This window comes from Rhinatrema bivittatum, chromosome 3 (genome assembly GCF_901001135.1).
Source record: "Rhinatrema bivittatum chromosome 3, aRhiBiv1.1, whole genome shotgun sequence".
Lineage (NCBI taxonomy): Eukaryota > Metazoa > Chordata > Amphibia > Gymnophiona > Rhinatrematidae > Rhinatrema > Rhinatrema bivittatum.
In genome coordinates, this window is record NC_042617.1 from 217,402,134 (window position 1) to 217,427,743 (window position 25,610).

At 43.3% G+C, this 25,610-nt stretch overlaps 1 protein-coding gene across 2 annotated transcripts in view; it reads left to right on the forward strand.

The window, feature by feature from the left end:
* The window catches only part of GNPAT (glyceronephosphate O-acyltransferase), a 269,454-nt gene that overhangs the window by 168,612 nt on the left and 75,232 nt on the right, over positions 1-25,610 (forward strand). For both annotated transcript variants that reach the window (XM_029594197.1, XM_029594198.1), the window contains exon 12: positions 13,980-14,120. In XM_029594197.1, the coding sequence (XP_029450057.1) occupies positions 13,980-14,120 (141 nt within the window). The remainder of the gene's footprint in view (positions 1-13,979; positions 14,121-25,610) is intronic.

The following is a 25,610-nucleotide window of genomic DNA, read 5'->3' on the forward strand; positions in this document are numbered from 1 at the left end:
AGCTGACAATTTCAATGTTTTATCCACTATGACGCCTGATGGTAAATCCTAATATCAAACTTAATATTGTGTAACTACAGCATAGATTATTTTTCCCTATATGTATCACCTTGCACTTGTCCAAATTAAATTTCATCTGTCATTTGGACGCCCAATCTTTGTCTTGCAAGGTCTTCCTGCAATTTATCACAATCCGCATGTGATTTAACCTCTTTGAATAATTTTGTGTTATCTGCAAATTTGATCATCTCACTCGTCACAACCCTTTCTAGATCATTTATAAATATATTAAAAAGCACCATTCCAAGTACAGATCTCTGAGGCACTCCACTGCTTACCTTTTTCCACTGAGAAAATTGACCATTTAAACTACTGTCTGTTTCCTCTCTTGTAACCAGTTTGCAATCCAAAGAAGGACATTGCCTCCTATCCTATGACTTTAGGTTTTTATAAGCCTCTCATGAGGGACTTTGTCAGATGCCTTCTGAAAATCCAAATATACTACATCTACTGGTTCTCCTTTATCCACATGTTTATTAACCCCTTAAAAAGTGTGTAGCAGATTTGTCAGTCCTGGTTTCCCTTGGGTAAATCTATGATGGCTCTGTCCCATTAAACCATATTCTGTTTTGATCTTTAGTATTATTTCCAAAATTTTTCTCAGCACTGAAAGCAGACTTACCTGTCTATGGTTTCCCAGATTATCCTTGGAGCACTTTTTAAATATCGGAGTTACATTGGCCACCCTGCAGTTCTCAGGTACAATGGACAATTTTAATAAGTTACAAATTACTAGTTAAAGGTCTGAAATTTCATTTTTTAGTTATTTCAGAACCCTGGAATGTATACCATCTGGTCCAGGTGATTTGCTATTCTTTAGTTTGTCAATCTCACAACTTCCAGGTTCATCTTGATTTGGTTCAGTTCATCTGAATCATCCCCCCCTGAAAATTGTCTCCAGAATAGTTATCTCTCCAAAATCCTTATTAGTAAACACCAAAGCAAAAAAATAATTTAGTCTTTCCACGATGGCCTTATCTTTCCTAAGTGCTCCTTGAACTCCTCGATCATCTAACTGTCCAACTGTCTCCCTCACAGGCTTCCTGCTTTGGATGGATTTAAATATATATATATATATATATATATATATATTATGAGTTTTTGCCTCTACAGCCAACTTATTTTCAAATTCTCTCTTAGCTTATCTTATCAATGTTTTGCGTTTTAACTTGACAATGATTATGCTTTTTCCTATTTTCTTCAGATTGATCCTTCTTCCAATTTTTGAAGGAAATTCTTTTGGCTAAAGTAGCTTCTTTTACCTCCCCTTTAAGAACATAAGAAATTGCCATTCTGGGTCAGACCAAGGATCCATCAAGCCCAGCATCCTGTTTCCAACAGAGGCCAAAACCAGGCCACAAGAACCTGGCAATTACCCAAACACTAAGAAGATCCCATGCTACTGATACAATTAATAGCAGTGGCTATTCCCTAAGTAAAATTGATTAATAGCCATTAATGGACTTCTCCTTCAAGAACGTATCCAAACCTTTTTTGAACCCAGCTACACTAACTGCACTAACCACATCCTCTGGCAACAAATTTAGTTTTTCTTTACCTTTTGCAGAATATACTCCAGGCTAATGTCAGCAGAGGACTCTATAAGAAGTGATGCTCTGAAAGCCTTTATTCTGACTCCATCTGCTGGTCAGTGGGCATAACCCTTGCGGCTGGATTCAAGGAAAGGAAATTAAGTAAGAAATAATTGCTCCATTTCTTAAGTTCCTGTTGGCTGTTCCCCATTAAGCCATGTTTATCCATAAGCTCTGTAATTCAGTTTTTAGCAGTAGCTTCCACCATTTTATCCAGCACCAATGTCATGCTCAGTAGCCTGTAATTTCCTGAAATACCCCTGGAGCCCATTTTACATGAGCTATCCTCCATTCCTCTGGTACAGTGGCAAATTTGAATGATAGATTACCGATTACAGATCTGCAGTTTAAGTATCTTCAGAATTTAGGGATGCAAATTGGGCATCGAAACGGCAGATGAAATTTAATGTGGATAAGTGCAAGGTGATGCATATAGGGAAAAATAACCCATGCTATAGTTACACAATGTTAGGTTCCATATTAGGTGCTACCACTCAAGAAAGAGATCTAGGCATCATAGTGGATAACACATTGAAATCATCGGTTCATTGTGCCGCAGCAGTCAAAAAAGTAAACAGAATATTGGGAATTATTAGGAAGGGAATGGTGAATAAAACGGAAAATGTCATAATGCCTCTGTATCGCTCCATGTTGAGACCCCACCTTGAATACTGTGTACAGTTCTGGTCGCCGCATCTCAAAAAAGATATAGTTGCGATGGAGAAGGTACAGAGAAGGGCGACCAAAATAAGGGGAATGGAACAGCTCCCCTATGAGGAAAGACTAAAGAGGTTAGGACTTTTCAGCTTGGAGAAGAGACAGTTGAGGGGGGATATGATGGAGTTGTTTAAAATCATGAGAGGTCTAGAACGGGTAGATGTGAATCGGTTATTTAGTCTGTCAGAGAATAGAAAGACTAGGGGGCACTCCATGAAATTAGCATGTGCCACATTTAAAACTAATCGGAGAAAGTTCTTCTTCACTCAACGCACAATTAAATTCTGGAATTTGTTGCCAGAGGACGTGGTTAGTTCAGTTAGTATAGCTGTGTTTAAAAAAGGATTGGATAAGTTCTTGGAGGAGAAGTCCATTACCTGCTATTAATTAAGTTGACTTAGAAAATAGCCACTGCTATTCCTAACAACGGTAACATGGAATAGACTTAGTTTTTGGGTACTTGCCAGGTTCTTATGGCCTGGATTGGCCACTGTTGGAAACAGGATGCTGGGCTTGATGGACCCTTGGTCTGACCCAGTATGGCATGTTCTTATGTTCTTAATACCATCTAGTCTTGATGGTTTGCTACTATTTGCCAAGTTACTCTGCCACCCTTCCAGATTCAGTGATTTTCTTCAGTTCCTCTGAAATATCACCTTCAGAGAACAGTCCTGGGTGTGGTATCTTTCCAACATCCTCCACATTGAAGCAAAAAATGAATGTGTTTTTTCTGCTGTGGCTTTATATTTCCTGAGTATCTCTTCTGTCCTTAGTCATCGAGAGAGTAATTTTCTAACTACCAGCTTAGGTACTAAGTCACTGCAAGTGCTTTTTACTTGTGGATTTTTGTTAAAGCCGATTTCCTCTGCACTCAGGCAAGCTAATCCACACCGGTGGGTTATGCATACCTACCAGCAGATGGAGACTGAGAAAACTGACTTGCTGATGTTACTGACATATAGCCCTGCCCCAAAATCAGTCTGCCAGTATTCTGTCTCCCTAGTGGGGATTGCTCATGTTTATGTAAAAAAAAAAAAAAAAAAGGAATAGGTTAAGCTCCTGAAGTGACACCTACCTGGTCCCTCCCTTAGTTGAGTGGTTTAACTGTCGATGCTTGGCCAGGCAGACTTAAGCACAAGGAAGTGCTCGGCGGTGAAAGCTTGTGCCCTTTCCCTTTGTAGCTTGTGACCTGATTGTGCTCTGAGCCAGAGAAGGGTTGAGCTCAGAGAGAAAAGAGGGAAGTGTTAGGCCCCCATCCCCCTTTTTTTCCCTTATCGGATCATTTATCTCCCTCAGCGTTTATTTCCCTTCCTCCCCCTCGCTTCCAGGGAGTTAGTGGAGAATGGAGGCGGCACAGGTCGGCGGATAGAGCAGCATTTGCTAGGCCCAGCATTGCAGGCTTGGTCAGTCGGCCACAGCGAGTGTGGCTTTTTTTTTTTTTTTTTCTCGTGCGCTCAGGTGCATGTACATGTATACACATTATTGCAGTAGCTTAACGTAGGCAAACACATGCATGTAGGTGAGCAAGCCCACGGCCTAAATTTATGCACATAATTGTGCCGGCATGCCTGTGTGCACATTAGTGTGCGTGCAGGGGACCATGTGTAAAGAGACGGACCTTTTTGGTGAAGTAACGTCGCCGGGGACAAAAAAGTCTAAGCACCTTGCTATTTGTGTGGCTTGCCATATAAGGGCAAATCAGCCATCACTCTCACGTCACCTGTGCCAGCACTGTCTGGAGGCTCAAGGCGATTTGCCTCCCATGGTTTTCTATTATTTTGGAGGGTAAGCTTTCCCACAGCTGTTTTTCAGTTCATATAATATATCATAAATTGTTTCTCAGTATGATGGTTGCATGGAGTCCTCATCAGTACGGTGGCATCCATGATCTACTTAGATTTATAGAGGTAGACATGACTAAATAGGAGTTTAAGACTGATTTTTTTTTTTTTTTTTGTTTGGGCTGGAAGCTTGCTCTTGCTCCAGCTCATTCAGAACCATTCCCTACTTTGACATCACTACTTTGAGTCTGTTTGCAGCTCTCCAGGACATTTTCCTCATCTAGCCCAGCCCTTGAAATGACAGATTTTGACTAGGAGCCATAGACAGTGGTTCCCTCCAGAACCTGGTGCATGTGTACCCCAAACTTAAACACTGCCTCTGTAGTTTCCCCAGCCAGGATCAGGGTTGAGAAACTTAATAATTGTAGAATGGGTGTCTAAATATGTGTAAAATAAACCCTGATAAAATCAAGGTCTTTTGGTTTGGGAATTCTAAGATGCACACATTTACCCCGAGCCAGTGATTACCGGGTGCTAAATGAAACCTTTCTCTCTCAAGTATTTAATTTAGGGATTATTCTTGATTTAGGACTAAAAATGGAAACTCAAGTAGCAAATGATGCCAAAAAGGGTTTTCAGAAGTTTTGATTAGGCAGGCAGTTACAGCCATTTCATAGAACCTCGGATTTTAAAGCTATTATACAAGCCTTGGTGACTTCACACTTTTTGTAATGCGTAAACAAACCCCACTCTGTACATGTTTATCAAACCTACCATACTGAAGCAGCACTAACTCCAAGAAACAAAAAGGTAGCAGTTCATCACCAGTGCAATATCGTATTGAGAAAATACAACAAATAAGACTGATACAAATCCCTACTTGCTAGTAAAGTACCTTATCTCAGCCACACACACATACAGAATACAGACAGACCTACCTCCACCTGATATAGAAAAAAATACCACAAATTGCAAGTGCAGAAACAAAAACTAGAATGGAAACTCCAAGAAGACCTTCTGCATGCAGTGCAAAACTGGAGAACTAGAAACAGAAATATATTTCCTCCTATACTAAGCAAAGTTCAAAGATAGAAGAAATGCTTATTCTCAAAATGGACATATTATGACTCTTGTATCCCGTCACTCCCCACCATGCCCCCATCACCCCTCACTTCTCCTAACTACTCAATCGTCCCTTCACATGCTCGTTTCCCTGTCCAACATTTCCGACACCCTCCACTTCTGCATCTTCTTCCCTGTGCCTCCTCTCTCCTCTGCTCAACTCTTCTTGCCCTTCCCTCTCCCTTCCCCTACCCAGCATTCCTCTGACCACCTCTTTTCCACCCCTTCCTGCTCAGCAGGCCCTGCACCTCCATCTCTCCCTCCACTTCTATCACTTCTCCCTGCCCAGCAGCCCCCAGCCCTTCTTTTTTCCACTTCCACCTCCCCCACCCCTTCTTACCCAACAGACTCCTGACTCCCTATCTTCAAGGCCTTCCTGCCCAGCACATTTCCCCCTCCTCCTAGTTCCCAGCCAGCATAAGTCTTCAGTCCAATCCAGTCTCCCTCCCACTTTACCAGCAGCAGATGAGAGCAAGAAGCATTGAGGAGAGGAAGAAGATGAGGCAGCAGCAGCAGCAGAAGTCAGCAGTGGTTCTATAGAGCACACACCTCTCTTCCTTATGCTCCTGCTTTCATGTATAGGCATCATGGGGGGAAGAGAGCATCAGCAGCCTCACTGTCAGGCCAGGCAGAGGAAGATAAAGTTGGTGTCCTGCCAGACCCATATGAACAGGAGTTGGTGATATCTCGCTCTGATCTGGGTGAAAGAGAAGGGAATAACCTCTCACTGGGTCAAGAAGAGGAGAAGGAAGCAAGAGTAGTTTCCTCTCATTCCCAATAAAAGAGAAATCAGCCAGGGGCATTACTGAACAGCGCAGCAAGGTGGCCGCTTAATCCAACAGCTCCACTCCTGAGCTCTCTCTTAGAGGCATTTTTTGGCTGAGAATTAGGCTCCTTTTCATAAACAAAGCTCTTATCTCGCTGTGGAAAAGGCTCAGGATGACAACGCGCAGGAGAATAACAGATTTAAAGCAATTCTCCTTAGTAAACTGGCGGAAGAGCTCCCGCCCGACGACGTACAGGCCGCAAAACCTCAGGGAGAAATGGTTGACGGAGCGGACTAGAGCTCCCTGACTGAATCCTGCCCTGAGCAGTCTACCGGGGCCTCGACCTTGGATTTCCCAACACGAGCTGAAATGAGAAGCTGGTTCATCGAATTGCAGACGGACCTTAAAAATCATAAAGCAGAACTGCTAGCATGCATATCAGAGATGAAAGACGACCTAAACTCCATGGGACATCGAGTAGACAAATTGGATATGCGAGCTGACAAAGAGCCATAATAGATTCGCTCTCTGCGTAGACCAAGCAGCTAACATCTGAACTTGAAATCATGGGGGACAAGGTCAAAGACCTTGAGAATCGATCGTGTAGGTCAAACCTCCGCATACGGGGGGATACCAGAAATGAAACAATATAAAGACATTATGCTGACCATGATGGCTGTCTGCAAGGATCTTTTGTCCAGCCACGGTGCACCATCTGAAGCAAATGACCCAGTGTCTGAGATAGATCTGGAACGTGCAAACCGAGCATTAGGCCCAAGGTGGGATAATCAACCTCGGGATATTATCCTTAAATTCCATAATTTTAAAGTGAAGGAAGAAATAATTAAGCTCGCCCGATCTCATCCCATTGGAAATGACAGGACCTTGATATCTCTATTTATAATGACCTAGAGCCATCGACTCTGCAAAAGTGCTTTCTGCTTCGTGAAGTGATCTCTCTCCTGCGGAAAGAAGACATTCGATATAGATGGGCTTTTCCATTCGCTTTGATTTTCCAGTATCAGGGAGTCAATTACAGACTTAAAACATTGGCCAGGGCAGCCGATTGCTTTACTCAAGCTGGTATCGCCTTCCATTTTGCGACGGACCCCAGATCGGCATCGGCTAAAGCCATAGATGTGACTCCAAGATGGTGGCGCCAGGGCCCGGGGTGAGGCCGGCTACAATGACAACAAGTCCAGCTTGCAAGCATGGCAGAGGACAAGGGCTGAATTTCTTACTGTACATCTCTGGAGATGTTCGGCACTCTTGTCATAACTGTTTGCCTAATGGAGCCTGCATCTTCTGTGCCTAGCATAATTTGCAGCTAGTACACTTCTATTCTCTGTTCTTTTTTCATCTGATACTTGGACATGCTTTGGCGGAAAGGTAGCATGAAGAATAATGCCTAACACGTGGACTTTGTTTTATTTTTGTTGACATGGGAGAGGGAGGGAGTGGAAATATGATGGCCTACAACGCTGCACATTCTGTACCACCAGGGCCTTGATTCTCGGAGGGTTGCTAGCGAATCATTCCATGATGAGGATTGGGGAATGGTGGAGTCACTTTTTTCTTTGCTCTTTAATTATCCCTGCCTGTCTCGATTACCATTTGATGTCCTTTCCATGGTTAAGACGTATTCCTTATTGCACCGCTCTTATAGGCTCCAGGTATTCAGAGGAATCAATTTTATAGAACAACCACTTTTTGACTGTAATCATGGTTAAAATACTGTCACTTAATGTAAAAGGTTTAAGTACTTATAGGAAGCGTTTCCTCCTCAAAAGAGAATTATTGAATCAAAAAGCTGACATAACTTATGTCCAGGAGACGCATTTAAAGTGTAAGCATGAATATCTTTTAGCGTATAAGGAATATCCTCATGTATTCTTGGCTGCCAGTGAGAAAAAGCATAAATGTACGGGGACGAGGATTCTCATTTCGGCTCAACTGGCGTTTGAATATATTTCTCACATAGCTGATCTAGACGGGAGGTTTTTTATTATTAAAAATCTGGATCGGCACTCAAATCTACACTATGGTGTCCCTTTATGCCCCCAACTGGGACCAAGGTTCTTTTTTGCAGGGGGTACATAGCCTTTTATTAAACCACGCCGAAGGCCCAATTATTCTGGGAGGTCATTTTACTGCCACCTTGCGGCAGGATTTGGATACTTCTAACCCACATTCTCATACACCCCACCAAACTAGGAAGCAATTGAAAGGTATTCTGGCTGATTGGGATCTAGTGGATATTTGGAGGAACCGGTTTCCCAAGTCCCGTTCTTACACTTTTTATTCCACTCCGATACGCGAATAGCTATCATAGATTACTTTCTTGTGGACAAAATGCTGGGTAATCAAATTCGGAAAGTGGACGTGGACATTATCACTTGGTCCGACCATGCCCCCATTAGCTTGGAAATTGAACTAGGCGCTCGGGACGCGAGAAGCCGGTTCTGGAAGTTGAATGAATCCCTAATGCAAGATGTTCATTTTGTTAAGTCATTGGAAACACAAATGCATGAATATTTTCTCCTCAACCGCAGTCCAGATATCTCGCCCAGTATTTTGTGGGAATGTTCGAAGGTGGTTGCACAAGGGTTTCTCATTTCTAGAGCAACCGCCTGCAAGCATCTTGAACAGCAGGCTCAAAATGATTTGTTAGTTAGGATTGATGCCTTGTCTAAGGAACATATGAAGACCCAATTGCAACACTGCTACCAGAAACTGTTGGCCCTGAAATCAGACCTTTATCAGCTTGATAATAAAAATTTACTATACGCGCTGGAAACCACCAGGCAGAAGTACTATGAGGGTGGGAATAAGGCGGGTCGTCTGCTGGCACAACAGTTGAGGGCCAGACTTTCCCAAAATACCATACCTAAAATTAAGGATCCTATGGTCAGCATATTAACGGCCTCCTCGGAGATTCGCACAGTTTTTTCTCGCATTTATCAGAAGCTGTATGCACCTGAGGAGGCTATTCAGCAGCCCGATATAGTTGACTATTTGCAGGATATAGAACTACCTGGCCTGTCTCCTGAGCAACAACAAAGCTTGGATGCGCCCATCTCTGTTAGTGAGATAGAGTTGGTAATTAAATCTTTCAAATTGGGCAAATCCCCTGGCCTTGATGGTCTTTCCGGAGCATACTACAAAAAGTGCGTCTCCACGGTAGCGGAACCTCTAGTACAGTTCTTTATCAGCCTCAGAGAAGGTAAGGTGGAGCTTATTGGGCCCCAAGCAAATGTTGTGGGAATCACTGTGCTCGCCAAACCAGGGTGGGACCCCGCACAATGTGGCTCCTACAGACCCATTTCCCTCATCAACGTGGATCTCAAAATTTTAGCTAGGGGGTTGGTCCTTAGACTCATCAATTTTCTCCCCTAGCTAGTGCATTCCGACCAAGTCAGGTTTGTCCCACAGCGCATGGCGGCAGACAACATCCGGAAGGTTATTGATCTTATGTGGTAGGTGCGTAAGGAGGCAGGTCCCAGCAGTATTACTATCTATTGACGCTGAAAAAGTGTTTGACCCGGTCCATTGGCCCTTTCTATTCTCCACTCTACAGAAAATGGCGTTTGGCCCCTATTTTCTCCGAAGGGTACAGCAACTCTATGATAAGCCTACAGCACGGGTTAAAGTTAATAATGGGTATGGTGAGGCTTTTGACATAGGAAGGGGCACAAGGCAAGGGTGTCCTGTCTGCTTTGCTCTTTGCCCTCTATCTGGAGCCTTTTACCACTAGGATCCGATCTTCGGTCGATATAAAGAGGGTAACTCTAGGCAATACTGACTATAAAATCTCTCTATTCACGGATGATATTCTGCTAACTATAACTGACCCGGTTCACTCTTTGGAGGAAGCAATGCAAGAATTGACCAGATTCAGCACAGAAGCGGGTCTCAAGGTCAACCTCGCGAAGTCTGAATTGTTTGATATTAATCTAAGCCAAGATGAAGTTCAGGCAATAGGGGGAAAATTTCCGTTTAAATGGGCCAAATCACATATTAAGTACTTGGACATTTTATTATCCGCACAGCTGACTGACTTTTGTCATCTAAATTACACACCCCTGGTTGATAAAATTACCATAGACATGAGAAGGTGGAATCGGGGCACTTTCTCCTGGCTTGGTAGGCTTGCGATTGTCAAAATGAATGTGTTGCCGAAATTCTTAATCCTTTTTTTCATCCCTGCCCATATATATACCTGCTCCAATACTCCGCAGTTGGCAGAAAAAAATCTTTGATTTTATTTGGCGAAGGTGCCCCCCAGGTTGGCACGTAAGGTACTATATCTACCTAAATTACAGGGGTGCTTGGGGATGCCTCATATCTCGTGGTATTACAAGGCATCACAACTGAGAGCCCTGTTAGATATTAACCGCCACAAGGAATCTAAACAATGGGTATACATTGAGCAAGCTATATTGGGTCCCATGGCATTAACCTCTGTCCTCTGGCAACAGCGCAGCACTTGGCGACACGTTAAGGGTATCTCGTGGTCATTGGATGTTTCTCTGCGTACCTGGAAGCAAAGGGGATTATAAGTATTTCTATCAAACCTCCCTTCTACACAATGTGCAACTACCAGTGGGCTTTCAAACTTCGCAACTCAGCTCCTGGCAGGAGAGAGGGGAGTTACAACCATAGGACATATGATGTCCCAGGGCAACCTTCTCTCCCTGGCCGGGATGATGGATGTCTTCCATTTTAGTCATCGTGACTTCTTGGCATATGTGCAGGTCACCCATTTCATACGTTCTATCAGAGGACCAACTCTCTCTGTCCCGGCAGGTCTCTGTTAGAGTCCTTCTTTTTAAATAGCGATACGATTAAGGGGCCCATATCTAAAATATATCAAATATTCTTCCCGGGGGAGTCGGAGACCTGCAGTTTCATAGTACAATGGGACACCGATCTAGGGAAACAGCTGGGAGCAAATATTTGGGGAGAAATTATGTATTCAGCTAGAAAGTGTTCGATATCCACCAGATTGCAAGAGAATTGCTACAAAACGATTTATAGGTGGTACCTCACCCCGGATAAACTTCATAGGATTTACCCTCATGTGTCAGATTTGTGCTGGCGCCAATGTGGGGCTCGTGGCACTTATTTTCATATCTGGTGGGACTGCCCTAAATTACTTCCCTTTTGGGGAGTACTCTTTACATGGCTCAGTGAACTCCTGGATGTAGCTTTACCACCACCTGCTGAAGTCGCACTGTTGCATCTATTTCCTGACACTATAGGCAAGGCACGGCAGCAACTTTGTACACAATTTTTAATCGCTGCTTGTAACGTAATAGCTCTTAGATGGAAATCCGATCACCTACCTTCGCTAATGGAAGTCATTTATTTTATTTATTTATTTAACATTTTTTATATACCGAGGTTCTGGTAACAATGTTATAATTACAAATCAGTCATAGAAAAATTACTCATATTATCGGTTAGCCTCTTTACATGCCACCAAATATAATAGAATGTCTTCTTTCTTGACAAGATGGAAACCTCTCTCAGATTATATATAGCAAAATTGTAAAACACTAATGATGCTGTGCTTACCTTTCACCAGACTTGCATTTAAGGGATTACAGCTACATTCTTATGGATCTGGATAGATAATTTTTGTTTATGGATGTATACTTTGTAAATCGATCACTTCACACCCAATTCCCCCTTTATAAATTGCTTTTGCATTAAATCTATAAATTATTCATTGCTCACAAATCATGAGTCATCTCAATCAAACAAACCACAATTATTCACTGAGAGGCTGCCGAGCCTGTATTATGACCCGAACTAGCCTCGCATTTAAGTAAATAGGAAAAATTTGTGAAGAATGGAGGAAGGGTTTCATATATCTGAGTTTAAAACCCCCACCAGGGTGAACTCAATTCATGTATATATAATCATGAACCAAACCTCCTCCATCCAATATTTTTTTATATATTTTTTGTTGAAATATGTGCAACAAGCTTAAGCCCCTGTGTCTTTTTTATAGCTTTTCACTTTCACGTTTAAATGCTTATTTTTCTTCTTTTGATTATCATCAACAAATGACTTCAAAGAACAATTTAAAAGTCCCGACTTATCTGATGGAAATTGACAACCCGACGTAGCCACGTTTCTGGTCCGCAACCGGACCTTTCCTCAGGGGATGTTATCCTATTTTGAAATCAGTCGGTGTGCCAGAGCCTTCTGTGATGTTAAGAGACTTATCCGAAGACGCCAAATGCTCTCAATGTTTGTTGGAACGCTACATCCTAACCACCACTACTTTTAACCTGCGCACATGGATGGTACAACAAACCTTATCCATCATACAGAAAACCCTACATACCCACAATATGCACTGGCTCAACGACTCCCTTCGTTTCCATGCCTCCAATAGACCCACTAGATCTCACTATTCAGCTACCTTACACACACACCCCAACAAGCTCACACACCTTACCACAACAAAAGAGCATGCCCTATCCATTGCAGGGCCATCAATCTGGAATGCCATGCCCACAGACCTGCGACAAGAGATTTGCCCAAAAAAATTTAAACAAAAACTGAAAACCTGGTAATGTAAACAAGCTTTCACCTAATCCTCTCTCTATCTCTCGTCCTCCGCTATAACAACCCTTCCTTCCTCTTTCCACACCTCCTTTTTCTTTCCCCCTAATACATATCCCTTATTCCTTCCCCTTTTATACTTTCTTCTAATCTCTCATAGGATTAGCATCACGATCTCCTTCCCATCCTCTCATTTGATAATCTCTATTTGCATCTACCTGTAATCTCTAAAATTCTACATTATCTTCCCCTCCCTTTTTGCCCCCTCTTTCCTTCACTTTACTTCTTAGTTTATCATATGGATACTCTAGTATTCTCCCCTACTTTATGTAATGTTCGCATTATTTATTATTATTTTGTTTGCATTATGTATTATCAGTTTGCAGTATGTATCTTTGTCATCAGTTCTCTATAAAGCTCTTTTGCTACATATTCAGCTCCTTGTAAACCGATGTGATGTTCCCAATGAATGTCGGTCTAGAAAATCTTTTTAAATAAATATAAATAAATATATTCTGCTTTTCAGATACTGTAGCTATTTCCCTTTCCTCAGAGGGCTTACAATACAGGAAGTAATTTTCAAAAGGATTTATGCGTGTAAAAGTAGCATACATCGTAGCAATTTTCAAAAGCCCATTTACGTGCAGCAGTCTTTTTTGAAAATTCATTGACATTTCAAAGGAGCTTTGCATGTAAAAGTAGTTTTCAAAAGCCCATTTATGCATGTAAAACCTTTTTGAAAATTACCTCCTAAGTTTGTGATTTGAAAGTGAATAAGTATGTTAAAGGATGATCTTGAGCCAAGCTGTTAGCCCAGTGGCTGTGCTATGTGCTACCATGCAAAGAGTCCCTGATTTAATTTCTGGGTCAGGTCTTTTGCACCCAATATTGGATGGGGTTGCTGCAAAGGCAGTGTTCACTGCTCCTGAAATGGGAAGGGGGTTGTGGCCATCAGTAAGTGGGGTGATACCTGGTGACCAGGTTTATTACCTATGATGCAAGTTTTTGGAACGAGCTCTTATGCATTAGGACCATTGCTGCACTGATCAGACTAGGAAAAAAGTGATGGTGATTATGGTGGGTCCATTAAAAGAAAGATGGAAATCCCTTGGTAGTTGTGAATAAAAACTCATGGTTCCAGGATCTCAGCATTTGTTTTCATTGACCAGAAAGAAAGAAGTGGAACTACCCCTTCCCCCTATCTCCCTTACTCCCCAAAAAAGATAATGACAACAATTGTGTTTGTATTAACCTCCAATAGAGTTTTGAAAAAAATAAAACAATTAGCTAGTACAAGTGCTGTAAAAGATAGTGCTGATTTTTTATGGTACAGGATTTCCAATGATCAGTGTTTTTTTTTCCAGGACTTTGAAGAGGGTTGCTTCCTGCTTACCAAATGTGAAGCGGTTAAAGTTACATCCCGTGAGATCTTCATGAATGAGAGAGAGAATGCTGTCATCTCTTTTCTGTCAGCCATGTTCAAGCCCTTTGTTGAAGGCTACCAAGTATGTACCACTTTGAGAAGTGTGTTCTTTCCTAACAGGACTCTAGATGCCCTCACAATAAATCTGTTTTGATGTAAAGAGCCTGATTCATTTCATGCTCATCTCATTTTATGTTTATTTTTGGCATGTCTGATGAAGAGACCCAAAATATTCTAGCCGTCCAAAATAAATGCCTCATATCCTGTACTAGTAATCTGCAATTCACAAACACTATGGAAAAGCCAATAAAATAAAATTCCTAAAGGAACACAGATTCCTGTTCATACCCCAGATCAGTCCAGACAAGTGAGTTTTGCATCCCTACCAGCAGATGGAGGCAGAAAATTAAAACTTTGAGGCATTGCTTCATAACAGCGTGCCACCTGCAGTCCCTTAGTATTTCTCTATCTCCAGCAGATGGTAGAAATACAAACCTGCATTTATGAGGAGAGAAAGAAAGAAGGGACAGAAGAAGAGGCATTAGAAGATGCTCCCTGAGGTGTTAGGTTCCTTCGTGGGCCATCCCTCAGGTTGAGCCGGGTAAGTGGGGAGTTGGTAATTCTTGATCTGCTTTAGCCCGCAGCAGATCCAGGGGTCCTGGTTCCCTCTTATTCCCTGAAGGCTCCTTCCCAGAGGTGTTGCCAGCAGCAGGGAAGTGTTCATTTTTTTGCTTGAATTTCTTTCGTTGCTGTGGCTGCTGTTTTTGAAAAGAAAAAAAAAGTGTTACATTTTTCTTTCAGCAGCAACCACTTGGGCTGTTCCTGGTTTGATCATCGGGGCAGGCCCACGCTAGGAAAGGGAGCAGTGTAGTTTCTCTGTTCATGGCTTTAGGCTGCTCAGGGAGCTGGAGACTACTTTGGGCCTTGTTCCTCTCCTTTCCCACATGTCGCGATCACGGGGCTTCTGTTCCTCTGCAGCAGGCTCGGCTGCATGGAGACAAGATGACGCTGACAGTGGTTTCCCATCATGGGAAAGCTTGTTGAGCTGGCGGCCTGGCTCGGGGACAGCTGAAAGCAATGGTGCTATGATGCGATTCATTTCTGGAGGGGAGGGGTCCTCCGGGGGGGGACGAGGCTGGTAGGAGAGCCACAAGTTCCCAAGGCCCTGACAGGATCAATATTGGGAGCCTAAACAGCTCGGAAGGTGACAGACGTCCGGAAGCCAAGGACTTTCCATTGTCTCCGGTGATTCTGTCAGAGGGGGGGAGAGGAGATGCAGGTGCTGGGCTGGACAGAGGAGAAGATGACATGGAGATTTCCTCAGAATTTGTCTTACTTATGCATAAGGCTTTTTTAACCAGGAAAAGCATTGGCTATAAAAGGGCATTTCTGTCAGCCATCTCGTTGTGCTGCAAAGAGGCTGAGGGGCGCCTTGGTCAGAGGACCTCCTTCCCCGGCTGGGTCTGGACCATCCTGAGGGGCCTGGCAGCTCAGATGATTCAGACCTGGATGACTCAAAGATGGTCTTGGGGTTGGTCCAGAGGTGGATGAGGATGTTCCAGTAGATCTCACGGCGGCTGTTGATCAGAACAAGGATAAGTACATGGTTGATCCAGAAGAGGTCCCGATAACAGATGGAGATGGCCCGCGGGAGGTTCGTCTGTTCCGTAAGGAGGAGTTGAGGCCCATTATTTCCCATGTTTGGAAGGAACTGGGTATTAGGGTGGTCCAGGATGAGTCAGACAATGAAGGAGTGGATCCGGTGTTGGTTGGACTCTGGGACCCACCGAAAGCCTTTCCTCTTCTTAAAAAGATCAAGAAGCTGGTGAACCAGGAATGGGAATTCCCGGAGGCGAGGCCCAGTGTGGCTAGAGCCACAGCAAATTTGTATCCCCTCATGGAGAGGAGATCCTGCAGCTGCTGGTATTACTGAAGGTGGATGCTTTGGTCTAGGCGGTCACTAACAAGATGACCATTTTGGTTGCAGGTTTGGCAGCAATAAAGGACACGTAGGACCGTAACCATCGGGAGAGGTTGTTTGAAGTCTCTGCGGTGAGCCTTCGAGTGGCGATCTGTGGATGTCTGAGGCAGAGAGCCTGTTTACACTGGGTCCAGAAGTCTCAGGGGAAGTCTTGAGCAGATGCTGGTGTTAATGGCCAGGCAACTCAGGTGGATGCCAGGACTGCATATGATGCTGATGCGCTTTATGAGTTGAGATGGACTTTGGCCAGGAATATGGTCAAGGTGGTATTGGTACAACGTCATCTGGCAGTCTGTCAGCTAATAAGTGGTCCAAGTCTCAGTTCTGTAATCTTCCCTTTAAAGGAAGGAAAATTGATGTTCGGGGAGGACCTGAAACAATTGATGAAGGTTTTGGGGGAGTCTAATGGAAATAAGCTGTCAGAGGATAAAATGACAGTCAGGAAGTCTTTTCCACCTCACTCTAGGTTTCAGGAGGTGTGGCAGTTTTCATCCCAATAAAGGTTCTGCACTGTCTTCTGAGCAGAGCCAGGGGTCTAGTAGGCAGCAGTCCTTTCAAGGCGCCTGTAGACTTCCCTGAGAGGGCTCCAATCAGTGGGCCGGGGACAGTAAGGCTTCACAATGAAGCCAGGCTGGTCCACTTGAGATGGCAGTGGAAGGCAGTCTATCAAAGTTTTACGAAGAGTGGACCCGGATTACCTCAGACCAATGGGTCCTAGAAATAAAAGGGGATGGCTGTGCTTTAGAATTTTTCGATTCATCATGGAAGCTTTCGTGGGGTCTCATTGCAGTGTCCGAGGCAAGCAAGTGGCGATTTGGGACACGTTGTGACGCCTTCAGTTGCAGGCATGATAATATCAGTGGCAGCCAGGGAGTGCAGTTGGGAAGGTACTCTATTTACTGTGTCGTGCCAAAAAAGGAAGGAGCCTTTTGTCCCATCCTCGATTTACAAAAAGTGAAATGTAATACTGTGATTTCCCCATTTTTCCGTATGGAAATGTTGCGAACAATGATAGTGGCGACTGCATCACACGTTCACAAAGGTGATGGTGGTGGCAGCGGCTCTTCTCAGGGAGGGGATCTAATTCATACTTATCTGGATGACTGGCTTATCCAAGGGAAATCAGAGGAGGTATGCCGGCAGTCTGTGCACATGATGATGGATATGTTGCAGTCCTTAAGCTGGGTGGTGAATTCGGCAGAGCTATCTAAGCCCTACCCAGATGCTGGAATACTTGAGGGCGAAGTTTGAAACTCAGCTCGGCAGAGTGTTTCTCACCTCGGAGAGGATTGGGAAGTTACAATCCCAGGTGTGCAGATTTTATGGATGCCAGTGCCCAAGACTTGGGATTATCTTCAGGTCCTGGGTTCAGTGGCATGTGCATTGAATTTGGCCATGGGCTTTTGCTCTTATGTGCTCTCTATATGGGGCATTTCTGTTGTGCTAGAATCTGTTGTCTGAGGACTTTCATTTGCCTTTATCGCTGCAGGGTACTTCCAGGTCTAGTCTGTCATGGTGGCTGTCGACCCAGTTTGGAGAAAGTGATAGGCCTGGAGGTTCGGGACTGGGTTATAGGGATCACGGATGCCAACCTCAAGGGTTGGAGGGGGTGATCTGGCAAAAACGTATGGCACAAGGACTGTGGTCACTAGTGGAAGCATCCTGTTCTATCAATCGCTTGGAAACTAGAGCAGTGTGCAGGATGTTGATGGAATTCTTTCCACAACTCCAAGGTCAAATAGTCAGAATGTTTTCGGACAATGCAATGATGGTGGTTTATATCAATCTGCAAGGGGGAGTGGATAATATGCAAGCGGACTATCTCAGCAGGCAATACTTGGACCTTGTAGAATGGGAGTTGTCAAAGGAGGCCTTTGGCCTTATCCAGTCTCGTTGGGGCACTCCCTGTCTGGATCTGATGGTGTCAAGGAGCAACACCAAGGAAACAGGTTTCTTCAGCTGCAGACGATAGGTCATAGCTGCAGGCATAAATGCTCAGATTTCTTCCATGGCCTTACAAGGATCCTGCTGTACATGTTCCCTACGTAACAGTTAATAGGTCGAGTGTTTAGGCGCATCGAAAAGCATCCGGGCCAGGTGGTACTGGTAGTGCCGGAGAGGCTGCATCATCCATGGCTTATGGATCTGGTTTAGCATGCAATTGACGGGTCCCTGAGATTGACTCATTTGCAGGGGCTATTAAGGCAAGGTCCTTTTTTCTCTGATCAGGTGGATCACTTTTGTCTCGCAACTTGACTTTTGAGAGCAGGCGCTTACAAAAAAAAAAAAAGGATGCTGTGAGCCCATAATTTTCAAGGGCTTAGTTTACAATTCCTAGTGTGTTCAGGGGGCAGCCTTGGGGTGTCTCAGAGGTATAGTCCAGGAAAAAGGTTGTTGGTCTCACATTTGGATGTTGTGAGGTTTTTGAAGGGGGTCAAGCATCTGCAGCCTCCGGTGTATAGATTGGGTCCGGCGTAGTTTAAACTTGATCTTGCGGTTGCTTTGTGGGCCTCCATTTTGAGCTGTTGAAGGCGTTGTTAAAGGAACGCATGCTGGTGTTATTTTTGGTGGTGATTTGTTCGTTCAGAAGGATCTCTAAGCTTCATGCTTTGTCCTGTAGGGAACCATTTCTGAAGATTTCAAACAAGGGGTGTCTTTATGCATGTTACCCTCGATCCTATCTAAGGTGTATTCTTTGTTTCACTTGAATCAGACCGTGAAGCTCCTGCTTTCCTGAATTGGTCTGCTGAGTCACCAGAGGCAAATGTTACAGTTTTCAGTGGTCAGATCATTTGTATCCATTTCTAGCATCCTTTGTGTATCCTTGGCTGAAGCAATTGTTTCGGCCTACCTTTGTAAGAGGAGAAGAATTCCAGAGGGGTTGCGTGCGCACCCTACTAGATCACAGGCAGCATCGTGGGCTGAGAGTCAGTGTCGCCGCAGGAGATTTGTAGAGCAGTGACGTGGTCTTCTCTTCACACTTTATCTTACCATTACCATTTAGATGTTCAAGCTCCAGGAGAGCCAACCTTTGAAAATGTGTTGAGAGGGGGTCTTTTTGCGGGCTTTCCCATTGTAGGGGTGCTTTGGTACATCCCACTTGTCTGGACTGATCTGGGGTACGAACAGGAAAGGAAAATTGGTTCTTACCTGCTAATTTTCACTCCTGAAGTACCACATATCAGTCTAGATTCCCAGCCCCTTAATGTTCTGAAGATCATTACAGCAAGTCTGTGTTCTGGCATGCTTACTGGTAAGGACTGTCAGAATGTATATATACAGTACATAAAGACGTTTGCCAGGTTGTGGTTAGTTCCTTGAGTTGATTTGTAGTTTTCTGTTTGGGGTGGGGGGCTCCAACCTTTGGATTTTTTTTTTTTAATTTGCATTTTTCAAAGTATACAGACAGCAAAAAAGCATGTCATAGAATGTGGGTGCAATTCAAAAAATAGTACAAAGAAAACAGACTACAGAAAAGAAAAATAACTAACCCAGGGTACACTGAAATAAAGGGGAATCTAGGAAAATCAAGGAGCACAATATACAAAAGGCAACAGAGAAAAAAAAACAAGGAAATACAGAAGGGAGATTATATGATTAATAAACTGCAACTACCTGGTTGACAATACTAGGAGGCTGATGAGAATCTAAGAAGAAGTGTAGAGATGGCTCAAACGTAGTGAGTATTGTTAAATTTCAAAAACACATTTGCGGGCAGATAGCTAAAAAATGGTTCTGTTGTTGAGTTGCTGTAGATATATCAGGGTAAATCCAGATCTTTTGACCAAAATACAGGGAATCTCTGTTTCGTAAGAAAAGTCTAAGTACAGAGTCTTGATCTGAGGAAAAAACAAAATTGACAAAAAGAGTTCCCCAATATTCAACCTGACCACCAACAGATGTTTCCAAAAATTCAGAGAGGTCAGTTGCTGGAGCAGTTACAGGTAATAATTCAGAGGAAATATCTTTCTTTTTGGCGGATAAAAAATAAATCTTGGAATTAGGTGGAACAGCTTCAGCTGGAAAATGAAAGACATCTTGTAAATACTTCTTAAATTGTTCTCGTGGAGATATTAATTTGATATCTGGAAAATTCAAAACCCTTAAATTTAGGTATCTTGAAGAATTTTCCAAATTCTCCAACCTTTTAGAATTTATAAGTTCTCCCTAAACTAAAATGAATTAGTTTCAGTCCACTTTGAGTGGACTGAAACTAATTCATTTTTTGGTCTAATTCATCAATCTTAGAAGTATAAGTGGAAATAAGCAAATCCATTAAATGAATACGCTGCTGGGCGTCCTTCATTACTAATGAACGATAAAATAGAATGTTCCAAAGATGAAAGTGCATTCTAAACGGGATCCAAAGTTATAACGGCTGGCTTAACCAAAAGAGATTGAAATGAAGAGTTTACCAAAGCAACTTGGCAAGACTCTAATTCAACTGCCTAGGAAGCCTCCAGGTGATCTCTCCATGAAGTGGTGGAAGACAAGGCAGGATAGCCACGATGTTCCACTTCCAAATCTGTAGCACGCAGTTCCAACAGCAGCGATGCACACACAGCAGTGTCGCTTGCTTCAGGAAGCACAGAATGAGCTGGGAGACCCACCTCAGCGGCAGCCACAACTACAAACACCTTCCGTCCAGTCGGCGAACCCAGTCTTGAAGCGACAATATGTGTCTGATGGAGAGGGAGTTGCGGGTGCTCTGGAGCTAAGAGATGTCTGCTCATCCAGGAATGTTGGTGTGCGCTCATCACAGGCATTCACATCTGATCCAAAACCTGGAGCAGAAAAATCAGGGGTGGTGAAAAAGCCCTCAATATTTGGTTGGGTCAAGGAAGGTAAGAGAAGGGCCGAGGAAACCTCCCTTACTCGTCCTTTCCCCTTGGTATGTGGCATTAGCAAAAAGCAATTAGGAAAACACAAGGAAGGTACAGAGCTTCAAACACAGCGTCTTCCTCTCATGACATCATCTTGAATTCCCTCAACCTTTGGATTTGATGTTCTCCCTCATTTAGGGGGTTGTTGAGGAGGAGTTACTCTATAGTTGGCTTGGGTACAGGTCAATACTGAGGGACTGCAGGAGGCACTCTCTGTTATGTAGCAGTGCCTCAGTTTTTAGTTCTTTGCTTCCATCTGCTGGTAGGGATGTAAACCCACTTGTCTGGACTGATCTGTGGTACTTCAGGAACAAAAATTAGCAGGTAAGAACCAATTTTCCTATTAAAGGGATACCCACAGGGCTGGTAAAATAGGAATATGGAGATTTTCAAAGGATACATATTACACTTCATTGATTATAGCACTACAAGATGTATGCAGTGTTGTGCGGATTCATATAAAGACAGTGTCTGCTATATGAAGATTACAGTCTAGTCAGGGCATATAGACAAGACAAAAGGTTCTGGGTGCTTTGTATGAGGTTCAGGAATTTGATTATTAAGAAACTGGTTAAAAACAAGCCATGATCAAGGAGAACTTTATCTCCTTGTTGCTGCTTGTGTGAATTTTATTTTGAATTCCTTTTAGTCCGTTTGCCCTCTTTTAATGCTGTTTGTCTTGAGCACAGACATTTTTTTTAATTAAATAACTTTCTTTTTTTTTTTTAAATGAAAACATTTCTGTAACTGTGTCTGCCACAAATGCCATACTCCACTTGAAAGATTAAAAATCCCTACTTTTCTGTGGTGTGTAATGATGGAGCAATAGTGTTTAAACATTGCTAGATTTCATTATTTGTTGAGACTTGATACTTGTTGGATTAAAGAAAAGGGAGCGTTTTTGTTTTGGAGAGGAGAGGAATGCTCTGAGTGCACTGCTTTCAACTATCCTGCAGCATCAGAGAGATGTAGATGGCAATTGCATACTGGGCAGCAGGTGAATATGACCTGGCTAGCAGGACAGATCAGTCACAATATTTTGGTTTGCATATATTTAGATACAGTTTTTGTGTGTAGCTAGGCCATGGACATGATTTGGTTGCATCACTCAGCCACAAGTGAGAGGGAGAATGGGAGGGGTCAAGTAGCAAAGTAGGCATGGCTGAGCAGGTGGCTTCCAACAGGGCAATCTTCCCTCAGCCACCAGCCTGATCAAGTGTAAGAAGGGGGCGTTGCAAAGGGAGGACTGGGCGTTGTACACTATCCTCTCCCCAATTCCAGGCTATCAAGGTGCTTCTGAGTCTGTAGAAACATACAGTTTAAGTGGAGAGCAACTTTGTTTTCTTAACTTTGCTGTTCCAGTTCACATAATACTGAAAATATTAACGATCCATAATGTCACTGCATCTGGTGCTGGCTATGAGGCCATCGCCCTACTGTGTTCATCCATGAATGATTTCTTATTGTGTCATAAGTTCAGTCATTGCAGTCCGTTGAGTTCATGCAGGGGAGTGTTGAACTCCTGGTCAGAAAAGATCACTGATCATTTTGGTTCATAGTTCCCTATAGTTACTGTGTGATATGTCATCTCTGAGGGTCAAATAGCCCAGCTATTTTGGTAATAGTTCCTATCAAATGATCCAATATAAAAACAGATTCAAACCCTAAAGGGGTTCCTAAATTTTGGACATTAGCAAGCTTCAAGTTGTCTTGCAATAGCCACAATTGTGTGTCCTGTAGCTCAGGGGTGAGCAAACTGGGGGGGTGGGGGCAGATCGAACAATCCTGAAAGGGGAACCCACTTGCTGCCCAGTTAGAGAAGATAAAAATGACTATGCTCTCAAGTCTCGGTGCTATGGAGGTACTGAAGCTCAGGAGGGAAGGAGCTACCAGAACGTAGTGACAACATTATAAGCATCCCATGGATTAGCCATGCACCTCTTTTGGTGGGCTGGGAAAAGGAGCTGCTTCTGCTGTGGCGGGCCCAGGTGGAAAGCCACTTACTTTTCTACAGAACTGGACATGGGAGCAGCCACTAAAGTGTTCCTCAGCCCAGAAAATCCTGATACTCTCAGCCTCAGCTCAGAAGGAATTCCTTATCTGTCATGTCCCTACCCAGGTAGAGAGATCAGAGCTGTTGTCCACCCAGGGGAAAAGAATTGGTGAGATATGGGAGGGGAATGGGTAAAGTGGCCAGATAGAATGAAGAGGTGGGGAGTCTGTCTGAGTAAGGGTTTCTGTGTCTTTCTGAATATGTTGTTTGTTACTCTCTGTGTCTGTCTGGGTGCAAAATAATTTAAAATTCTGTGCACAAAAACTTAAAATTCTGCAAACTTTATATTGGTCAAAATAACACAATTTACATGACAGTCTTTAAGTAATTACATTTTAAATTAATACAGAAAAAAAGTTATTACTTAGAGATGCAGAAATTTAAATATTTTCAGCAGGATTTCCCTAGAAATTCATTTTGCCCTCTCAGGCCCCAACTCCTCCACCTGCCAATATCTCTCCCTTCCACCTCTAGGCTCAACCCCTTCCACTCTCGACAGTCCCAGAGTTTGACCCCATTCTTAGTACTTCCCCTCACACAGGCTCCCTCTGTCCCTCCCTCTCTCACACACATGCTCCCTCTCTCTAGTACACATACATACACATACATACACCCTCATACAAGCTCCCTTACTCTCTTGCGCACACACATCCCTTCATACAGGGGCCCTCTCTCTTGAATACACACCCACACAAACTCCCTTTCTCTCTCACACACACATCCTCACACAGGCTACCTATGTCTCTCTCTCATGCACCCCTTCACACAGGCTCTGTCTCATACATACACAATCCCTTCACACCACACAGGCTAGCACCCTCACATACAATCCCTTTTTCATACACATTCTCTCAATCTCTCAAACACATACACACTCCTTCACAATCTCCTCATATAGGCTCCCTCTCTCTGGCATCCACACTAAAGCATCCCTCTCTGCTCTCTCTCACACACCCTCCTGCTCACCCCCCTGCTCTCTCTCATCCTCCCCATCCCTCCTCTCTTCTCTTTCACACCCCGTCCCCTTTCTCACACATGTACATTCACTCTCACCGGGGCCTTCATCTTCGCCGCAAATGACATGCCGGGGCAATTCTGCGCTCCGCAGTAGCGCAGAATTCCCCCAGGACTAATGTGTATATATATATGTGTATGTGTATATGTGTGTAATATACACAAAAAACATTTTTGGCAATGTCCTAAGGTTGGGTCATATATAATTTATAGACGATAGGTAGATATAGATATTTATATTTATAATAAATCTTAGGGGGCCCAACCAATTACAAGAATGGAAGGGGGGCCATGGCTCACAAAGTTTGCTCACCCCTGCTCTAGCTGTATGTCATTCCCAGAATAATTATGGTTTTCGAGAGCACTTAATTCAAGTGGAAGGCTAAAGCAAGTGAGTGGATGAATTGTAGAGGGGATAGCAAATGTCTGTTCTGAGCCAGGCTTTTAATGTTCAAAAGCAAACATAGGCCATGATTATTCTTGCAAAAGATATTGGTGTGTCTGCTTCTCCTGGCAGAAAGGAAGCATGTGTCTCCATATACCATATGAAATAGGAGTTATTCTAAGGTGTCACTGCTGGAGCCTGTAGCATATTTTCGGGTGTACCACTAAAATCCAGTGGCATGTGGGACTGGCACTTAAGTTTTAGGCTACTTCAGTCCATCATCACCAGCAGTGAGGTAGTGTGTGTTCTTTGAATTATACTAGGGAGAGTGAGGAGTCTGTCCATGCCTCAATTTACACGGTCAGGATGGGATTATCCACTCCCCATCAGATGATCCTATATTGGTCACAGTGCTAACTGTGATGCTGACAAGATAGAAACAAGGAGTAGCTTCTAACAGCCACTCCATTTCTAGGCATCTGAGGAATTGGGCTTCAGTCGTCCTCTCCTACTACAGATAAGGGATTACGGAGGTTGTCCATATCTGCTGAAAGCAATTTTGAGCATGTTAATGTTGATGCTGTTTATCTCTGTTTTTGAGGACTTCATTACGCGCTCCCCTATTGAAAAGCTAGCACATATATTGCAACAATTTGTAATAATTATGTTAGAATGGATTATTCACATATTGTGGTTAATTTTGGAATTCTCTTCCTGTTGCGGCCATGCATTACCAGTACATAGGTTGGGATTGTTTAGTTTAGAGGTGAATTTATAGTTGTTGGTTGTTTATATACCGTATGTATTTTTATGTAATTCACCTTCATATCTTTTGATTGAAAGGGGATTACTGAGAACGAGATATATAGGTAACAATTTTGAAATCCATTTTGCTGTGGTTACTGGGGAAAGATGGGGCATGGGAAGGGTACAAGCATGATGGGCTGGGCTGTCAGGAAACTGTCACTGCCAGAGTCATGCTGCTGTACCATAGGGTTTTATTTTTAAATAGAAAAGTATCAGCAGTTTTCAAATTCCTGTTTTATCAGCCCTTTAAGCAGCTTCCCTTTATGCAGTGCAGAATTGACAAACACTAATATAAAACTAACAAAATTCAGAAAAGAAATATGAAGTGAGATGAAGTGAAACCATGGACAAAAACTTCTGCTTGCATTAATGTCTGTTTCATGGAAAACGTTGAACTGTCATTGAATCAGATGTGATGTGTACAGTTCAGTGAAGTGAATTTTTTTCCC